General features: G+C 37.4%; 1 protein-coding gene across 1 annotated transcript in view; it reads left to right on the forward strand.

The window, feature by feature from the left end:
• The first annotated feature begins 826 nt into the window (after positions 1 to 826).
• The window catches only part of XKR9 (XK related 9), a 45,451-nt gene continuing 26,489 nt past the window's right edge, over positions 827 to 19,788 (forward strand). Inside the window, exons 1-2 of the mRNA XM_004449638.5 lie at positions 827 to 942; positions 5,103 to 5,645. Coding sequence (XP_004449695.1) covers positions 5,374 to 5,645 — 272 coding nt within the window. The 5' untranslated portion in view covers positions 827 to 942; positions 5,103 to 5,373. The remainder of the gene's footprint in view (positions 943 to 5,102; positions 5,646 to 19,788) is intronic.

Raw genomic sequence — 19,788 nt, forward strand, 5'->3', positions numbered from 1 at the left:
TTTAGCAATGTGAGTTGAAGCTTAATTTGTTTCCAGGATATAAGACCAAAGATCCTTAACCTTCCATTCAGTTATATTTAACAATCATTTATTGTCTACCTACAACATGCAAAATATTATGGTAGACATCTGGGGCTGTTAAAGATGGATAAGATAGTTTTTCTTTTCTAGAGGCTCTTAACCATGGGGGAGACATACATGACATTTTATAGGCTAGATGGGTAAATCCTAGAAGAGAAGTATAGCTAAAGTGATGAGAAAGTAAGGAGGAAGGGAAGAGTCTATTGATTGGGAAGATCTGGGAAAGCTTAAAGGTGCTAAGTTTTGAGCCGATTCTTAAAGGATTAAAAGAACCCATCAAGTAGATGGAAGTAGAAGGACATTATAAACATTAAATACCTTGAGCCAAGGCTTTGAAATAGAAGAAATATAGTGCTTGTTTTTGGAATAGAAACCAACAATCACATGTTCTTGGGGCATAGGGTATGAGAAGGTTGAAAAAGTAGGCAGGGCTAAGTTAATGGTAATTTGTAAATTCTGCTCTTCAGAGTATTTCAAATTCAAGAGTCTCTTTCTTTTAAACATGGCTTGTTATCCACTTGGATATGCTGTGAGGCAGATTTTATTTTCTTAAGATGTTATTGATAAATACAGAAAAGCTTGTAACTTAAACTGTAAAAGGTTCCATGTTAGTCTTTCCCCCAATGCTATAGTTATAAAGGGGTGTTACTGTAGTGACAATGATATAGACTTTGTCATCACTAGATTAGACAGTGCCACATGTGACTAATAGGTGATTTCAGTTTCATTTTAGTATTTGATCTTAAAGGTTTACATGCCCTTTAATTGTACTTGTTTTCAGTAAAGAAGAAATAAAAGATTCACAGGATGAAGATTTTCCAGAAAGGACTGAGTTAAAGAAGGCTTTTTTGTATTTGATATGTAAGTCTACACGTTATGTGTTGTTTTAAATTTGGTTGATAAGTAAAAGTTTGCTAGTTTTTACTTCTTATTTACCTTATTTCAAAGGGATCATGTACAGTGGGCAAAGGTTATGTGTTTTGACCAGCAGCCAAATACAACAGAGAGGGTTTGACTCCAAATGAAATTGGATTGAAATGGACCTATTAAATTAATATGTCAGAACTCCCCTATTTTGAAGCCAAATTTTATAGGTGGTATTTCTCCTAAGGTGGTGCTAGAGCAGTGACCACTTGTAGAGATGGAGATGAACTATCCTTCCTACAAGTTTTACAACTTTGTGGTTCCTGGAATTGCTGCTGGCCCTCTTTATGAGAGCTGCTATGTTGATTAACTTGCTATGTAGATTTCATTCCAGGCGGCATTATATTCTACCTGACTAAATTAGAAATGTAGAGGTTGCCATATCAGATTAGCCTAGTGATTCTGATATTCTGCCAGTATTGCAGTTTCTAAGTTTATTAGAAATTATTCTGCCAGTCTTGTAAAACTTGATTTAAAACTGCTACTGTTTCCCTAATCCATGCCAGGTAAAAGAAGTTCTCTTTATGGATAGAAAGATTAAGGAAAACACATATTGAGTAATTAGGTTATTATAGACTGTAATTTCAAGAAAATTATCTACATTCAAAATCAGTGTATGTGAAATTTTAACTTGCATTATAGTCAAGAGTTTTACTCTTCTGAACATGTTTTCTGATGATAAAGTTTTGCTGAAAAGAGGGGAAAATAAAGATTTTTTGCTTATTATCTAAAGGTCTAGTATTATTACTTTTGCAATTCTCACTACATTCCCCCCTCCCTTTTATTTTTCTACAGAAAAAACAATTCACTGTAGTTTATTTCTCACATCTGTAGACAGCTTTGCCCAAGTGCCAAATTCAGACAACTATTAAGATTTTCCGTTCTCCCTTCACAGATGTATAGTATATTGTTGTGGTTACAAATCCAGGCATTGGAGGCCCATAGACCTAAAAACGTGTCATCTCTAAGCCTCAGTTTTCTTATCTGTAAAATGGGGCCAATAATAACCCTTCTCATAGGAATTCGTAAAGATTAAATGAATAACGTCTGCAAAGCACTTAATAGGTAGTAAACACTTAGCAATGGTAGCCACTGTTAATTATTACTTCCCCACTATATATGCAATGTTTTTTCCCTCTTAGATGGTAAAGCTTAAGGAATTACACTTTTTAGAATGGTGATAGATGAGGACTTGGATATAAATTAAATGTACAGCATACTGAGGAATCTCTGCCAATGTTCTGTGGAACTTTTGTTTCTAGAGAACGTATTTGAAATCCATACTTTAGACTTTAAAATTGGTTGTTCCTTCTAGCTGGCAAGCTTTTCCATTTGACATCTGCAATGGCTATTTTACTATCACTCAGATGCCACCTTCTCAGTGAAGCCTGTCCTGACCATTCTAATTAAAATTGCAACCCCGATATACTCACCTCTACTCCTATTCTTGATCTCTTACCATATTCTATGTTTTTTTCATAGCACTTACCACCTTCTAGTATTTAATTTACTTATTATTTTTGATTAATTGACTGCCTTCCTCTGCTAGGGCAGAATTTTTGTCTCTTCTGTCACTAGACATATCCTAAGAGCCTAAAATAGCACAGGGTACATTCTAAATAAATACTTAATTCAATTAAACATAACCTTTTGATTAAATCTCATCTTTTCTTGCTTATGGTGGGCATGATGTCTTTCATTTTAAGATAAGAAACCGGGAAACGGACTTGGCCCAGTGGTTAGGGCGTCTGTCTACCACATGGGAGGTCCGTGGTTCAAACCCTGGGCCTCCTTGACCCGTGTGGAGCTGGCTGATGCGCGCAAGGAGTGCCCTGCCATGCAGGGGTGTCCCCCGTGTAGGGGAGCCCCACGCGCGCAATGTGCCTCCTGTAGGGAGAGCCGCCCAGCGCGAAAGAAAGTGCAGCCTGCCCAGGAATGGCGCTGCCCACACTTCCCGTGCCGCTGACGACACAGAAGTGGACAAAGAAACAAGACGCAGCAAAAAGACACAGAGAACAGACAACTGGGGGCGGGCGGGGGGGGGGGGGGAATTAAATAAATAAATAAATCTTTAAAAAAAAAATTAAGATAAGAAACCTACTGCAGGGAAATTCAGGCCTAGTAGAATGAAAGAACTCAGGTTTTTAACTTCTTTTTTCTATCTTATTGACCACAGCATTCTTGGCAGGAAAAGTAGTGAATATGAACTTTCTTTCTATTCTTTAAGAACAGGGAAATACCTTTTCATATTTTTCTGAAGACTTTTAAATAAAAAATACATGAGATAAAAATGACAAGAACACTATTAAGTACTAGTTTGTATTTTATTTTATTTTATTTTTTTACGTGGTACCAGGTATTGAATCCATGACTTCATACGTGGGAGCTACATCTGCTCCCATCTGTGTGTGTTTTTAATAACTCTCTCCTCCACCCACCTGATTTTTAATTTAATGAATGTTCTTCATAGAAAATATAGAAAAGAATGAAGAAGAAAAATTTCATTTGTAATACCATTCATTCCCCAGGTAAACCACTGTTAACTTTTTTTTATGTTCACCCCATTCATTTTTCTTTTATATTGTTTAAGCTTTGAGATTATTCTGTAGTACATTTTCACTTAACATTAAATAAAGTGAAGTCAGAGATTATAAACTCAGATGCTTACAGGGGTCAGGCAGACAGGGTAATAATGATAACTCACATTCATTGAGCCCCAACTCTGTGCCAGTACATTTCTGGGTGTTTATTTGTATTATCTTATTTAACCTTCACAACAACTCTATGAGGTATATACCATTATTATCTCCATATTTCATGTAAAGAAAACAAGGCACCAGGAAGTAAAATAGCAACCTTAAGGATACACAGCTAGTGGTAGCTACATTAGCATTGAGACCAGCTGTTGAGTGAGTGAAGTGGGCTGGGTGACTACTGTGGTGACCTGGAAAGAACTTGCCCCAGCTAGATGAGGCAGCCATTGCTCAAGAGGGAATGCTGTCAAAGGTATCAGATCTTCTAATTTTTTGATAGCAGTTAAAAATCTGGATTTTTATGTGAAGGATTGGCAATTAATTAGGAAGACAGAAAACACAGTTGAGTCTAACAAATCTTGTTTGCAGGCTGGATTCAGCCCACATCTATAAAATAGGGATCATAAGAGGAGTAATCACCTCCTAAGGTTGATGTAAGAATTAAATGGGGAACAATTTGTATACAACATTTAGCTTAATAACATCCTTCAGTCATCAGAATGCTTCATATGTATCATTTTCTATTGTTTTTAATGTTAAGAAATTTAAAAAATAGTACGACTAGGTGTCTCCTTAAAAAAATTCATACAATATAGAAGTATATTGAGTAAACTGTTGAAATTAACATTGTACCATTCCCTCTCCATATATAATTAAAAACCATAATGCTACATACAAAATTTATCCTTCTGGCTCTTGTTCTATTTACTTCATTTGTCTTGGAGATCTTCTAAAGTCATTCATATAAAGATACTTAATTTTTTCTAAAGTTGCATGGTGTATCCCTTAGTGTAGACATAACAATTTGTTGAACTAGACCTCTTGAGATGTCATTTGGGTAGTTTTCAATTTTTTGCTCTTATAGAATGGTTTTACAAAGAGTGTGTAGTTTTGTGCACATTTGTCAATATTAATATTTTTCTGGGAATTCCTAGATGGAATTTTTATGTTAAAACATAGTAACAATTTTCACAGCTACTGTACCTTTATTGAATGTGTTTTTAGTAGCTTTATAATATTCCATTTTGTGAATGTACTATTTACCATTTCTTATGTTAACACATTTAGTTTGTTTCCATTTTTTTGTGTGTGAATTGTCCTGTGATAAATATCTTTGTGAGTAGCTTATAATTTTAAAGGATAAATAGTCTGAGAGGAAGTTGTCAACTGGTAAATATATTTCCAAGACTTTACTTTCCCAGAGCTATTATAAGCACTATATTTAGTGATAATATTTTATAAAAAAGAAGGCTTTGATAAAGTCATGGTACAGGTTTCTTAAAAGTTGCTCAATATTTTCAGTAACATATAATTTAGTAACTTTATATATATGTTTCATTTTAGGTTTTGTCATCTGTAATGAAGATCATTATAAAACAGAAGATTGAATAAAGCCTTGTAACATCGGATTTGAGTTAGGGATTAAGAATAGATAGTTAAAATTAGTAATTTTGGTTGTACTGATCCAATTTCATAATATTTATTCACCTAAATAGATTTAATGAGTAGAAATTAAAATTTGGTGCTATATCAGAGGATGCACTAATAATTTCTCTGGCATTTAAAAATTCTTATATGAGGGAAGAAAGATAACCAAGAGCTATTGTGATTCATAATGAAATATACCAAGTGGAATTTTATGATGTTAGTTCTTGGCATTATAATCTATATAATTGATTTAACTGTGGACCTCTGGGTGTCTGTCAGGTTTTTCCATGAAGGACAATATGTTTTTGGTGCTGTAACAGTAAGCTTTATGTTGTTTGGAACACTTGTGGTTCAATGTTTTAGTTATTCTTGGTTCAAAGGTGATTTAAAGAAAGCAGGCCAAGAAAGTCAACATTATTTATTTCTACTTCATTGCTTGCAAGGAGGAGTTTTTACACGGTGAGTGTACACTTTTGATCATTAACAATATTTTTCTTTTATCCAAACAGTTGGAAGCTACCATCCTGTTTCTGTGTAGTCAGATGTACAAAGGTCTCCTCTTTGAATATAGCACAAAGGTTACTTGTTATTTATATAGGTGCTTAGAAGAGCTGTTTTTCTACTGTCAGAATTTTCCAGATTAATAAATAGAATGTTAAGTTTAATTAATGTAATTTACTTTACTGATATATACTCACTCTTTGGGAGAAGGAAAAACACATTTTTTATGTCTTGTGAATCTATTTTTTATGTATTCCAAATCTATTGTGTTAATGCAGTTCTGATAGAGCACTTATTTTTTAAAGTTTCTATACAATGATTTCACTAAATGAAATTTTTACTGCAATAAGGCAGCACTCATGTGTTTAAGTATGGAATTATAGACAGAATTAAAAGCAACCTTAAGAATCATGTAGTTCAAAAATTTATTTTATGGTTAAAGAAAGTAGGTCCTAGTACATTCTGAGCATGCTGTGATTCTCTGTATATCTAATTTCATGTGACCTTTTCATTATTACCTTAAAAGATTTCATTCTATTAGAATCAATATATATTCTAAAAGTAAGGAGAAAAAGTCAATTATTAGTAGAAGAGAACATACTGTTTTGTAACAGATTTTGAAGTTGGGCTCCTTTAATAGCTTGCATAGAAGTTAATTTATTACTCTGTCCTATTAAAAAGCAACAGATTCATGGTCATTAGATGAAAGTATTTTAAAAAACACTCAGGCTTTCCTTATATTAATCAACAGTAATGATAATGCCATTACATTTCAACATGTTTTCGTATACTTTGTCTCTTTAAATACTAAAATTATGAAGGTTATAAATACATAAGAGAAACTGTACATTGAGAAAAAAATGTATAGGCTTTAGGGAAGCTGAAAAGAATGTACTTTAGGTGTTGGTATTGGAAGTCAGTTTTGAAACCATAAATTGTATGTTCTCAATAAGATGAAAATGTTTAAAAGAATGGAGTAAAAGTGCTGGTAAGTAAATAGATATGTAATGAGTATTCTATATGAGTAATAATGAAAATTAGGTAGTAATATTTGGAAAAGGATAAAATAACTCTTGCATATTTAGAAATATCATAAATTTCTCTTATTTGCCATTCTAGTAATAGAAAATTTTCACATCATAGAACTAGTTTCACTGTTGTTTCAAGTGATGACCTTAAGGTACTGCAAGACATTGTGTTATAAATTATGTTATAAAAGAAAGGCAAATTTACTTGGTTTTCAGTATCTCTTAGCATGACTAGTAATTTAAGATTGAAAGTCAGACATTGCATATAAAATTTATATAGGCTCCAGATGATTTTTTTGTTGAGTTTTTAAAAGTCTTCAATTTTTATTAGAGAGGTTGTAAGCTCGCAGAACAATCATACTTAATGTGCAGAATTCCCATACATCACCCCTCATCTGATACTCTACATTGTTGTGGAACATTTGCTACAGATTAGGAAAAAATGTCATCAAACTATTACCACTAATTTGTGGTCCATTGTGTACATTTGGCATATTTTTTCCATAACTTCTTTTTTTTTTTTTAAAGATTTATTTATTTATTTATTTCTCTCCCCTTCTCTCCCCCTATCGGATTGTCTGTTCTCTGTGTCTGTTTGCTGCGTCTTCTTTGTCTGCTTCTGTTGTTGTGAGCAGCATGGGAATCTGTGTTTCTTTTTGTTGCGTCATCTTGTTGTGTCAGCTCTCCCTGTGTGCGGCACCATTCCTTGGCAGGTTGCACTTTCTTTCGCACTGGGTGGCTCTCCTTATAGGGCGCACTCCTTGTGCATGGGGCTCCCCTATGCGGGGACACCCCTGCGTGGCATGGCTCTCCTTGAGCACATCAGCACTGTGCATGGGCCAGCTCCACACGGGTCAAGGAGGCCTGGGGTTTGAACCGTGGATCTCCCGTGTGGTAGACGGACGCCCTAACCACTGGGCCAAGTCTGCCACCTCCATAACTTCTTATGGAAGTTATGTACTAGTATTATCCATTTGTTACAGTTCATGAGAGAACACTCTTATATTTGCACTCTTTATTTAATTAATTTAAAAAATTATTTATTTCTCTCCCCTACCCCTACCCCCCCAGTTGTCTGCTCTCTGTGTCCAATTCGCTTTGTGTTCTGCTGTGACCGCTTCTATCCTTATCAGAGGCACTGGGAATCTGTGTTTCTTTTTGTTGCGTCATCTTGTTGTGTCAGCTCTCCGTGTGTGCGGTGCCATTCTTGGGCAGGCTGCACTTTCTTTTGTGCTGGGCAGCTCTCCTTACAGGGTGCACTCCTTGCACGTGGGGCTCCCCTATGTGGGGGACACCCCTGAGTGGCACGGCATTCCTTGCGTGCATCAGCACTGCGCATGGGCCATCTGCACACGGGTCAAGGAGGCCCGGGGTTTGAACTGCAGACCTCCCATGTGGCAGGTGGACGCCCTATCCATTGGGCCAAGTCCACTTCCCATATTTGCACTCTTAACCACAAGCCATCTTCCACCACGTGGTTCACTGTTCAATACAGCCCCATGCCTTGTACAGTCTATCTAAAGTGTACACTCAGTGGTTGTCACTCTCACCACAGAATTGTGCAGCCATCACTCCAGTAAATTTTTGAATGTTTTCCTTAGTCGAAAAGAAAAATTCCCATATCCCCCTATTACTGACCCTTAGTGTAGATGTACCTTCTTTGACATTGATGCCAGAATGTTACAATATTGCTTTTAACTATAGTCCATAAGTTACATTAATTTTATTTTCCCATGAAATACCATATTCTTACCACCTTGTAATAGTGACGTACATTTGTTCTAGTTTATGTGCAAATATTCTTGTATTTGTACTTTTAACCACAATCTTTATCCACCTCCAGGTTCACTATGTTATTCAGTCCCTAGATTATTCTCTAGCTTTCTTTCAGTTGACATTTCCATCCCTAAATTTCCCCTTTTAGCCACAATCCCATCTATAAACCAGTCATGTTAGTTATCCTAACTCTATTGTGTTCATCTACTCTATCCATTTCCATACTTTTACAGTCAAACTAATTAAAAATTCTATGTACACTAAGCATCATTACCCCTTCTCAGCCTTCATCCTGTTTTCTGGTAACCTATACGCTAGGTTTTAGCTCCATGTGTTCGTTTTTCATATTTGGTTCATATTAGTGAGACCATTCAATATTTGTCCTTTTGTGTCTGGCTTATTGTACTCGGCATAATGTCTCTCAAGATTCATCCATGTTATCATATGTGTCCCAATTTCATTTCTTTTTACAGTGGCATGGTAGTCCACATTTTGTTTATCCATTCATCATTTGATGGACACTGGAGTTGTTTCTATCTTTTGGCTATTGCGAATAACACTGTTATGAACATTGGTGGGCAAGTGTCTTTTTGCATTGCTGTTTTCAGTTCTTCTGGATGTGTTCCTAGTACAGGGATTCCTGGATCATGCGATAGTTCTATATTTAGTTTCCTGATGAACTGTCAAACTGTCTTCCACAGAGGCTGCACCGTTCTACATTCTTATTGTCAGTGAAGGAGAGTTCCTAATTTTCCACATCTTTGCCAGCACTTGTTTCTGTTTTTTTTTTTTTTAAATAATGGCCATTCTATAAGGGGTGAGTTATCTCATAGTTTTGATTTGCATTTCCCTAATAGCTAGTGATATTGAACATTTTTTTTCATGTGCTTCTTTGTCATTTTTATTTCCTCTTTGGAGAAATATCTATTTAAATCTGTTACCCATTTTTAAATTGGATTGCTTGCTCTTTTATTGTTGAATTGTATGATCTCTTTGTATAGCATTGAATTCAAACCCTTATTGGATATGTGGTTTCCAAATAGTTCCTCCCATTGAATGGGCTGCTTTTTTTACCTTTTTGACAAAATCCTTTAAAGCACAAAGGTGTTTAAGTTTGAGAAGGTCCTATTTATCCATTTTTCCTTTCATTGCTTGTGCTTTTGGTGTAAGGTGTAAGAAACCACCACCTACCACCAGGTTTTGAAGATGTTTCCCTACATTTTTTTCTAGGAGTTTAATTGTTCTATCTTTTATATTTAGGTCTTTGATCTATTTTCAGTTAATTTTTGTGTAAGGTTTGAGGTAGGGGTCCTCTTTCTTTCCTGTGGATATGGCTATCCAGTTCTCTCAGCATCATTTGTTGAATAGACTGTTCTGCCCCAGCTGGGCTTGACAACTTTGTAAAAAATCACTTGACCATAGATGCGAGGGTCCGTTTCTGAACCATCAGTTCAGTTCCATTGGTCTGTATGTCTATCTTTATGCCAGTACCATGCTGTTTTTACCCCTGTAGCTAGATAATATGATTAAAGTCCGAAAGTGAGAAGCTTTCAACTTTTTTTTTTCTTTTTAAGAAGTTTCTGACTGTTTTGGGCCGCTTAATCTTCCACATAAATTTGATAATTGGCAATTCTGTGAAAAAGGCTGTTGGAATTTTTATTGGAATTGCATAGAATCTGTATATCAATTTGGATAGAATTGATATCGTCACAATTTTTAGTCTCCCAATCTGTGAACATGGACTGTTCTCCCATTTATTTAGGTCTTCTTTGATTTCTTTTAGCAATGCATTGTAATTTTCTGAATATAGGTCAGTTTTTTCCCTTCGTTAAGTGTATTTCTAAATGTTTGATTCTTTTAGTTGCTAATTTAAATGGAATTTTTTCCTGACTTTCTCCTCAGATTGCTCATTTCTAGTGTATAGAAACACTACTATTTTTATGTATTAATCTTGTATCTTGCCACTCTGCTGAATCTTTTTATTAGCTCTAGTAGCTTTGTTGTAGATTTTCCAGGACTATCTAGGTATAGGATCATATCATTTATGAATGACGAAAGTTTTGTTTCTTCCTTTCAAATTTTGATGCCTTTTATTTCTTTTTCTTGCCTGACTACTTTAGCTAGAAATTCTAACACTATATTGAACAACAGTAGTGACAGTGGGCATCCTTATCTTGTTCCTAGTCTCAACGGGAAACATTGAGTACAATGTTAGCTATGGGTTTTTCATATATACTCTTTACCACATTGAGGAAGTTTTCTTCTGTTCCTATCTTTTGAAGTGTTTTTTTATCAAGAAAGAATGCTATATTTTGTCAAATGCCTTTTCTGCATCAATAGAGAGGGTCATGTGGTTTTTCTTCTTTGATTTATTAATGTGATGTATTATACTGACTGATATTCTTGTGTTGAACCACCCTTGCAAGCCTGGGATAAAACCTACTTGAACGTGGTGTATAATTCTTATAATGTGCTTATGGATTCAGTTAGCAAGTATTCTGTTGAGGATTTTTGTATGTATATTCACTAGAGAAATTGGTATGTAATTTTCTTTTTTCGTAGTACCTTCATCTGGCTTTGGTATTAGGGTGATGTTAGCTTCGGAGAATGCGTTTAGTGGCGTTCCCTCCTGTTCATTTTTTTGGACGAGTTTGAGCTAGATTGGTATTAGATCTTTTTTGAATGAATACAATGTCTTTCTTTCACCATTGATTATAATATCAGTTGTGGGTTTTTCATATATTCCTCTTTCTTGTTGCAAGAGTTTCCTTCAATTTCTATCTTTTGGAGTGTTTTTATCAGCAAAGGATGCTGGATTTTTCCAAATGCCTTTTCTGCATCAATTGAGATGATCATACAATTTTCTTCTTCGATTTATTAATGTGATGTAGTACACTGGTTGTTTTTCTTGTGTTGAACCACATGCCTACAATAAAACTCACTTGATCATGATGATAATTTTTAAAAAATGTGTTGTTAGATTCGATTAGTTAGTATTTCGTTGAGGATTTTTGAATCTGTATTCATTAGTGAAATGGATCTGTAATTTTCTTTTTTCATAGTATCTTTTGATGACTTTTTTATTACTGTAAAGTAGGCTGTTGGAATTTTGATTGGTATTGCATTGAATCTATATATCAGTTTGGGTAGGAATGACATCTTCATGATATTTAGTCTTCCAGTTCATGCCACAGAATGTCTTTCCATTTGCTTAGGTTTCCATTGATTTCTTTTAGCATTGTTTTGTAGTTTTCTGCATGTAGTCTTGCACTTCTTTGGTTAAATTCATTCCTAAATATTTGAGTTTTTTTATTGCTTTTGTGAATGGAATTTTTTCCCTGATTTCTTCCTCAGATTGATCAATACTAGTGTACAGAAATATTACTGATTTTTGCATGTTGATCTTGTATCTTGCTACTTTGCTGAACTCTTTTATTAGCTCAAGTAGCTTTGTCATAGACATTTCAGAATTTTCTAAATATAGGTTGTCACCCACGAATAGTGAACGTTTTACTTCTTTTCCTATTTGTATGCTTTTTTTTTCTTGTCTAATTGCTCCAGCTAGAACTTCTTGTACAGTGTTGAATAATGGGGAAAGTGGGCATCCTTGTCTTGTTCCTGATCTTGGAGGGAAAGCTTTCAGTCTTTCCCCATTGAATAAGTGTTGGCTTTGGGCTTTCATATATCCCCTTTATCATAATGAGGAATTTTCCTTCTATTTCTGTCTTTCAGGGTGTTTTTATCAAGAAAGGATACTGGATTTTGTCGAACCCTTTCTGCAATTGAGATGATCATGTGGATTTCCCCCCTCAATTTGTTAATGTGGTGTATTACATTATTGATTTTCTTATGTTGAACCACCCTTTCATACCAGGAATAACTCCTACTTAGTCGTGATGTATAAGACTTTTGATAGGCTGTTCGATTCGATTTGCAAGTATTTCGTTGAGAATATTTGCATTTATGTTCATACAGAGATGGTGTGATTTTTTTTTTCAGTTAGGCCAATAATTTATTAAGGAATGGAGAGAAGAGAAATGGGAGAAAATAACAGGTCAAGAGTTTCAGATAGAGACAAAGGTGCTGAAAAGTGTTAAAGAGAACCAATTTATAGAATACAATTTCCCATTACAGTTTACAAATGTCCAACTTTTACTTGTATGCTATCTAGGCAAGGGGAAAAAAGGTAAGAGCCAGAGGGAAGGCAAGAGCAGGGGGTGAAGGAAAGAGCAGAGGCTAGTTTGGCCTTTGTGCTTGTTTTTTATTTCCTTTATTTTCTTTTAAAGTTACATTATATAAAAAAATATGAGGTCTCCATATTCCCCCACCCCACCCACCCCACCCCTCCCATATCAATAACCTCTTCCATCATTGTAGCACATCCACTACACCTGGCAAACACATTCTGGAGCACCACTGCACCACATGGACAGTGGTCCACATTGTAGTCCACACTCTCCCTCTGTCCACCCAGTGGGCCACAGCAGGACACACGACATCCAGCATCCGTCCCTGCAGCACCACCCAGGACAACTCCAAATCCTGAAAATGCCCACGCACCATATCTCTTCTTCCTTCTCCCGACCATCAGCAGCCACCATGGCCACTCTCTCCACATCACTACTATAATTTCTTCCCTTACTAATCACAATAGTTCCCCAGCAGAACACCAGTAAGTCTACTCTAATCCATACTCTATTCCTCCATCCTGTGGACCCTGGGATGGTTATGTCCAGTACCCCTCTGCATCAAGAGGGGGCTTAGATTCCACATGGATGATGGATGCAATTCACCTGCTGGCAGCTGTAGGCACTCTTGGCTCCCTGGTGTGGTGGTTAACGGTCTTCACCTCCCTGCCAGCTGGCCAGGGTAAGTCCAACAAACCAGAGGGTAGTGGCTGCAAGTCTGCTGGGACCCAGGGCCTGGCTGTCACATGGACAGTCCAGAGATTCAGGTCTCCTGACTATACACCAACCCAAATCCCAACCACAGGTTCAGTAAAAGTAACAGAAGAGGCACGTGTAGAAAGGTTATACCTGAGTCCAACTCCATCACACTCAGGAACACAAACTCCAAAGTAGGGCCAGCTGACATCGCCCTAAACTCCAGAACCATCTGCCATGACCATAGAACCTGTGGGTCTCTGTAGCCCTCAGAAGAACCAGCACCTGGGTTTCCATCTACCTTGGCTGTCTCTGGTATCCTGCTGAGGCGTGCATAAGCATCACCCCTCTGATGACCTCCTGACTCTTTTTTGAGGACTCATAGCCATATAAACTCACTTGTCCTTTCCCTTTCCCCCTTTTATTCAGAGTCAAAAAGCAGTTTTTAACACCTGATATTACATGTAGGCTGAGATATTCTGCCGGTCCGAGTTGACCCCTTTATTCAAGGTCTTTTTCTAGTTATAGCATCAGCTGGTGCTTGGTATAATCCCTTGGCACCAGGGAGGCTCATCCCCAGGAGTCATGTCCCACACTGGGGGGGAAGGCAACGCATCTGTCTACATGCTGAGTTTGGCTTAGAGAGTGGCCGCATTTGAGCAACATGGAGGCTCTCAGGAGGTAAGTCTTAGGGACTCTGCAGCTCTAGGCCTAGTTCATATTTCAGGCACATAGGCTCATAATTGGAGCTATCAGTATCAAGGGCTCATTGCTGGACCATCCATCTTTGTTGGTCTTTGCCATTGCAGTTGGGGGATTGTTGCTGTTCCATTGGGGAATGTGATAGAGCTCCCCTGGCCAGGAACTCAGCACTCTCTCAGCTGTAGTTTCCAACTGAAACCACTATGGAAATATCCAAACTTTTCTATGTACCCTGTATACATGCCCTAGAAATCTCCCTCCAACCATGTGCCCCCCGCCAATAACACCCCACACAAGTGCTTTTCCCCCACCATAGTTGAACCTCTCTGTAATCCAAAACGTCTTCAAAAAGGAAGCCCAATATACTGCCATATTCTCTTAATAGAAAAGTGGAATATAGTGATGGGTTTAAAGGTTAGATATAGAATACATAGAAACCTAAAAATTAAATAAAGGAAAAATAAATTAGGGTATCAAAGAAATGAAAAAATGAAAAAGCTTTGTTTTTGACATTTTGCCTTTCATTAGTGCTACAGGTGTTGCCCTGTATGTACAGTGGTAAGGCAGTTTCTTCCATTTCTTCCTCAGTGTCTACATCCTTTATTTTTTTTTCTTTTTCTAATTATTAAGTTTGTCTTCACATAAGTTTTAGATCACAGTAATTCACATATTCATATATGGTACTCCCACATATCCAACATCAAACCCTTTTTCCCTTTCCCAGCAATGATCTTTTTGCATGTTCATATATTTGTTGCAGCTGATGTACAGATATTGAAATAATAGCTTTCAAACATGGTTCCATTTGGGTTTACATTATGGTTTATATTTTAGACTATACAATTTTCTAAATTTTTACTTATCTTATGTTTTACATTATGGCTTACATTGTAGCCTATAGACTTTTATACATTTTTGGTGTAATTTAACATGTCCTATATCCATCATTGCATAATCTTGTGAAACAACTTCCACTGCCCCACAGTTACACTGATTCGAGATGGTATAATTTTCTTTTCTTGTAGTGTCTTTGTCTGGCTTTGGTATTAGGGTGATGTTGGCTTCATAAAATATATTGGATAATTTCCCCACTGTTTCAATTTTTGGAAGCGTTTAAACAGGATTGGTGTTAATTCTTCTAAAAATGCTTGGCAGAATTCACCTGTGAATCTATCTGACTCTGGACTTTTCTTTGTTGGGAGATTTTTAATGACTAATTCAATCTCTTTAAATGTGATTGGTTTGTTAAGTTCTTGTATTTCTTGTAGCGTCAGTGTAGGTTGTGCATTTCTAGAAATTTATCCATTTCTTCTAGGTTGTCTTCTTGGTTGTCATACAGATTCTCATAATATCTTCTTTTTTTTTTTTAAAGATTATTTTTTATTTATCCCTTTCCCCCACCCCTAATTGTCTGCTGTCTGTGCCCATTTGCTATGTGTGTTCTTCTGTGTCCACTTGTATTCTTGTCAGTGGCACTGGGAATCTGTGTTTCTTTTTGTTGCGTCATCTTTCTGCGTCAGCTCTCCATGTGTGTGGTGCCACTCCTGGGCAGGCTGCACTTTTATCACGCGGGGCGGCTCTTCTTATGGGGTGCACTCCTTGTGCCTGGGGCTCCCCTACGTGGGGGACACTCCTGTGTGGCATGGCACTCCTTGCACGCATCAGCACTGCACATGGGCCAGCTCATCACACGAGTCAGGAGCCCCTGGACCTCCCATGTGGTAGGCAGACACTGTATTGGTTGAGCCAAATCTGCTTTCCATAATATCTTCTTATGATACTTTTTATTTCTGTAGGTTCAAACGTAACTTCCCCCCTTTCATTTCTAATTTTATTCATTTGCATCTTCTCTGTTTTTTTCTTTGTTAGTCTTACTAACGGTTTGTCAATGTTATTGATCTTTGCAAAGAACCAACTTTTGGTTTTCTTGATTTTCTTTATTGTGTTTTTTTGTTCTCAAGTTCATTTATTTCAGCTCTGATCTTTATTATTTATTTCCTTCTGCTTACTCTGGGAATGGTTTGCTGTTCTTTTTTTTTTAGTTTCCCCAGTTCAGTTAGATCTTTGATTTTAGCTCTTCTTCTTCTTCTTTTTTTTTTTTTTTTTTGCTTTTTTCCCCTCTCCCCCTCCCCCTGCCCTGCTGTTTTTGCTGTCTGTGTCCATTTGCTGTGTGATCTTCTGTATCTATTTCTCTTTTTGTCTTCTCGTCTTGTTTTCTTCTCCAGGATTCACCGAGATTCAATCCTGGGGACCTCTGATGTGGGGAGAGTTTCCCAGTCACTTGTACCACCTCAATTCCTGGTTTCTGCTGCACTTCACCTTGACTCTCCCCTTAGTCTCTCTTTCGTTGCATCATCATCTTGCTACGTGACTCATTCACGTGGGCACTGGCTCACCATGCGGCATCTGGCTTGCCATGCGGGCACTTGTGTGGGCACTGGCTTGCCCCACAGACATGCTTTCTCTTTTTCTATTTTACCAAGAGGCCCCAGGGATCAAACCTGGGTCCTTCCATATGGCAGGCAGAAGCCTGTATTTAGGGTTATAAATTTCCCTCTCAGCACTGCTTTCGCTGTATCCTATTTTTGTTTTTTACTTTATTTTTATTTTTATTTATTTATTTATTTTGAGGTACCAGGGCCAGGGATTGAACCTGGGACCTCATATGTGGGAAACTGGCACTCAACCACTGAGCCACATCAGCTCCCCTGAGTTAGTTCCTTCACTTGTTTGCTTGTTGTTTGTTTGTTTTTTTAGGAGGCACTGGGAACTGAACCTGGGACCTCCCATGTGGGAAGCAGGTGCTCAACCGCTTGAGCCCATCACTTCTGATAAGTTGTGTTTTTGTTTACACTCATCTCAATATATTTGCTGATTTCAGTACAATTTATTCTTTGACCCACTGATTATTTAGGAATATGTTGTTCAGCCTCCATACATTTGTGATTTTACCTCTTTCCCATCTATTATTTTTATTTTTTTTTAAAGATTTATTTTATTTATTTCTCTCCCTGCCCCTCACTGTCTTCTCTCTGTGTCTGTTCACTGTGTGTTCTTCTGTGTCTGATTGTATTCTCATTAGGTGGCCCGGGAACCGATCCTGGGAACTTCTGGGAGTGGGAGAGGGTGATTACTCTTTTATGCTACGTCAACTCCCTGTTCTGCTGTCTTCTTATTTTCTCTCCCTTCTGTGTCTCTTGTTGCATCATCTTGCCATGCCAGCTTTCATGGTCGGCCCGGCACTACTGCATAGGGTGGCTTTCCCATGCTGGGTGGCATTCCCATGCAGGGCAGCACTCCTGTGTGGGATGTCATTCCCACATGGGCTGGCATTTTGTGTGCTCCAGCTTGCTCTGTGGGCCAGCTTACCCTCACCAGGAGGCCCTGGGCATCAAACCCTGGACCTCCTATATGGTAGATGGCAACACAATTGGTTGAGCCACATCTGTTTCCTCCATCTGTTATTGATTTCCAGTTTCATTCCATTATGATTTGAGAAGGTAACTTACATAATTTCAACTTTTTATATTTATTGGGACCTGCATTGTGACCTAACATGTGGTCTATCCTGGAGAAAGATCCATGAGCACTTGAAAAGAATGTATAATAACCCGCTGAGTTTGGGTGCAGTGTTCTGTATATGTCTGTTAGGTCTCGCTTATCATACTGTTTAAATTCTCTCTTACCATGTTGATATTCTGTCTTGTTCTATCTAATGATGTGAGTGATGTGTTAAAGTCTCGAACTATTATTGTAGAGATGTCTGTTTCTCCTTTCAGTATTGCCAGAGATTGTATCATGTATTTTGGAGTACCCTGGTTAGGTGTGTAGATATTTATGTGTGTTATTTCTTCCTAGTGGATTGTCCTTTTGTTAATAGTGTCCTTCTGTATCTCTTATAACTTTTTGCATTTGAAGTCTGTTTTGTCTGATATTAGTATAGCTACCCTGCTCTTTTTGTGTGGAGTATCTTTTTCCAGGCTTTTACTTTCAGCTGCTTGGTATCCCTGGGTCTAAGGTGAGTCTCTTGTAGACAGCATATGGATGGCTCATGGTTTTTATCCATTCTGTCAGCCTACATCTTTTGACTGGGGAGTTTAATTCATTCACATTCAATGATAATACTGTAAATGCTTTATTTACTTCCACATTTTATTCTTTGGTTTTCATATGTTCTATCTTATTTTCATCTGTCTTTTTACTCTTTTGGATAACCTTTCTGCTATTCTTGTGTTCTCTATTCTTAGCCTCTCTCTCCTGTCTTTTTCTTTCAGGTTGTAAACCTCTCTTTAATATTTCCTGTGAAGGTGGATTCTTTTTTATGAACTCTCTTAGTTTCTGTTTGTGAATATTTTAAATTCACCTTCATATTTGAAGGTCAGTTTTGCTGGATAAAGATCCCAGCTAGCAGTTTTTCTCTTTCAGTATCCTAATTGTATCATATCACTGTCTTCTCACCTCTGTGGTTTCTGATGAGAAATTTGCACTGATTCTTACTGGGCATCCCTTGTATGTGATGGTTTGCTTCACCCTTGCTGCTCTCAGAATTTTCTCTTTATTTTTGATGTGTATGACATTCTGAGTATATGTATCTTGCAGTAGGTCTGTTCACATTTATTCTGATTGAGTGCGCTGTGCTTCTTGAACATATAATTTCTTTTGTGAGAGTTGGGAAATTTTCACCTATTATTTCCACAAATACTCTTTCCACCCCTTTTCCCTTCCGTTCTTCTGGAATTCAAATGATACGTATGTTTCTTTGTTTCCTGTTGTAATTCAATTCCCTGAATCCCTGCTCAATTTTTTCCATTGTTTTCTCTCTGTGTTCATTTCCTTCTTCAACTTCAGCTGTTCTGTTTTCTGTATCACTTATTCTTTTTTTCAAGACTTATTTTATTTATTAATTCTACCCCCACCCCCATTGTTTGCGCTCACTGTCTGCTCTATGTGTCTGTTCATTGTGGGCTTTCTGGTCTGCTCATCTTCTTTTTAGGGGTACCAGGACCTGAGCCTGGGACCTTCCATGTGGTAGGGAGGCACCCAGTCACTGGAGCCACCTCTGCTCCCTGCTTGTTGTGTCTTTCATTGTGTTTCCTCATTGTGTCTTCTTGTTGTGTCTCCTCATTGCATCATCTCATTGCGTCAGCTTGCTGTGCCAGCCTGTTGTGTCATCTTGCTATCTTGCTTATCTTCTTTAGGAGTCACTGGGATCCAAACTCGGGGCCTCCCATATGGTAGGTGAGCCCCCAACTGCTTGACCCACATCAGCTTCCTTGTATCACTTATTCTTTCTTCTGTCATTTCTAGTCTACTTTTGTATGCCTCTAATATGTTTTTTTTTCTCTCTCTTTTTTTAGGAGGTACCAAGGATTAAGCCCAGGTCTTTGTACATGGGAAACAGGCGCTCAACCACTGAGCTACATATGCTCCCCTATGAGATGTGGCTTTCTTTGTTTTTTTTGCTTATTTTTAGGAGGTACTGGGGATTGAACCCCAGACCTCGTACATGGGAAGCAGGTGCTCAACCACTTGAGCTATATTCATTTCTCTCTAATGTGTTTTTGATCTCATCTCTCGTGTCTTTCATTCCCATGAGCTCTGCTACTTTTCTATGCAGGTTGTCAAATTCTTCTTCGTGCTTCTTTAGTGTCTTCTTGATGTCCCTCATCTCTTTAATCATATTATCGTTCAACTCATTAATTTGATTTTGGA

Source organism: Dasypus novemcinctus, chromosome 14 (assembly GCF_030445035.2).
Source record: "Dasypus novemcinctus isolate mDasNov1 chromosome 14, mDasNov1.1.hap2, whole genome shotgun sequence".
NCBI lineage: Eukaryota > Metazoa > Chordata > Mammalia > Cingulata > Dasypodidae > Dasypus > Dasypus novemcinctus.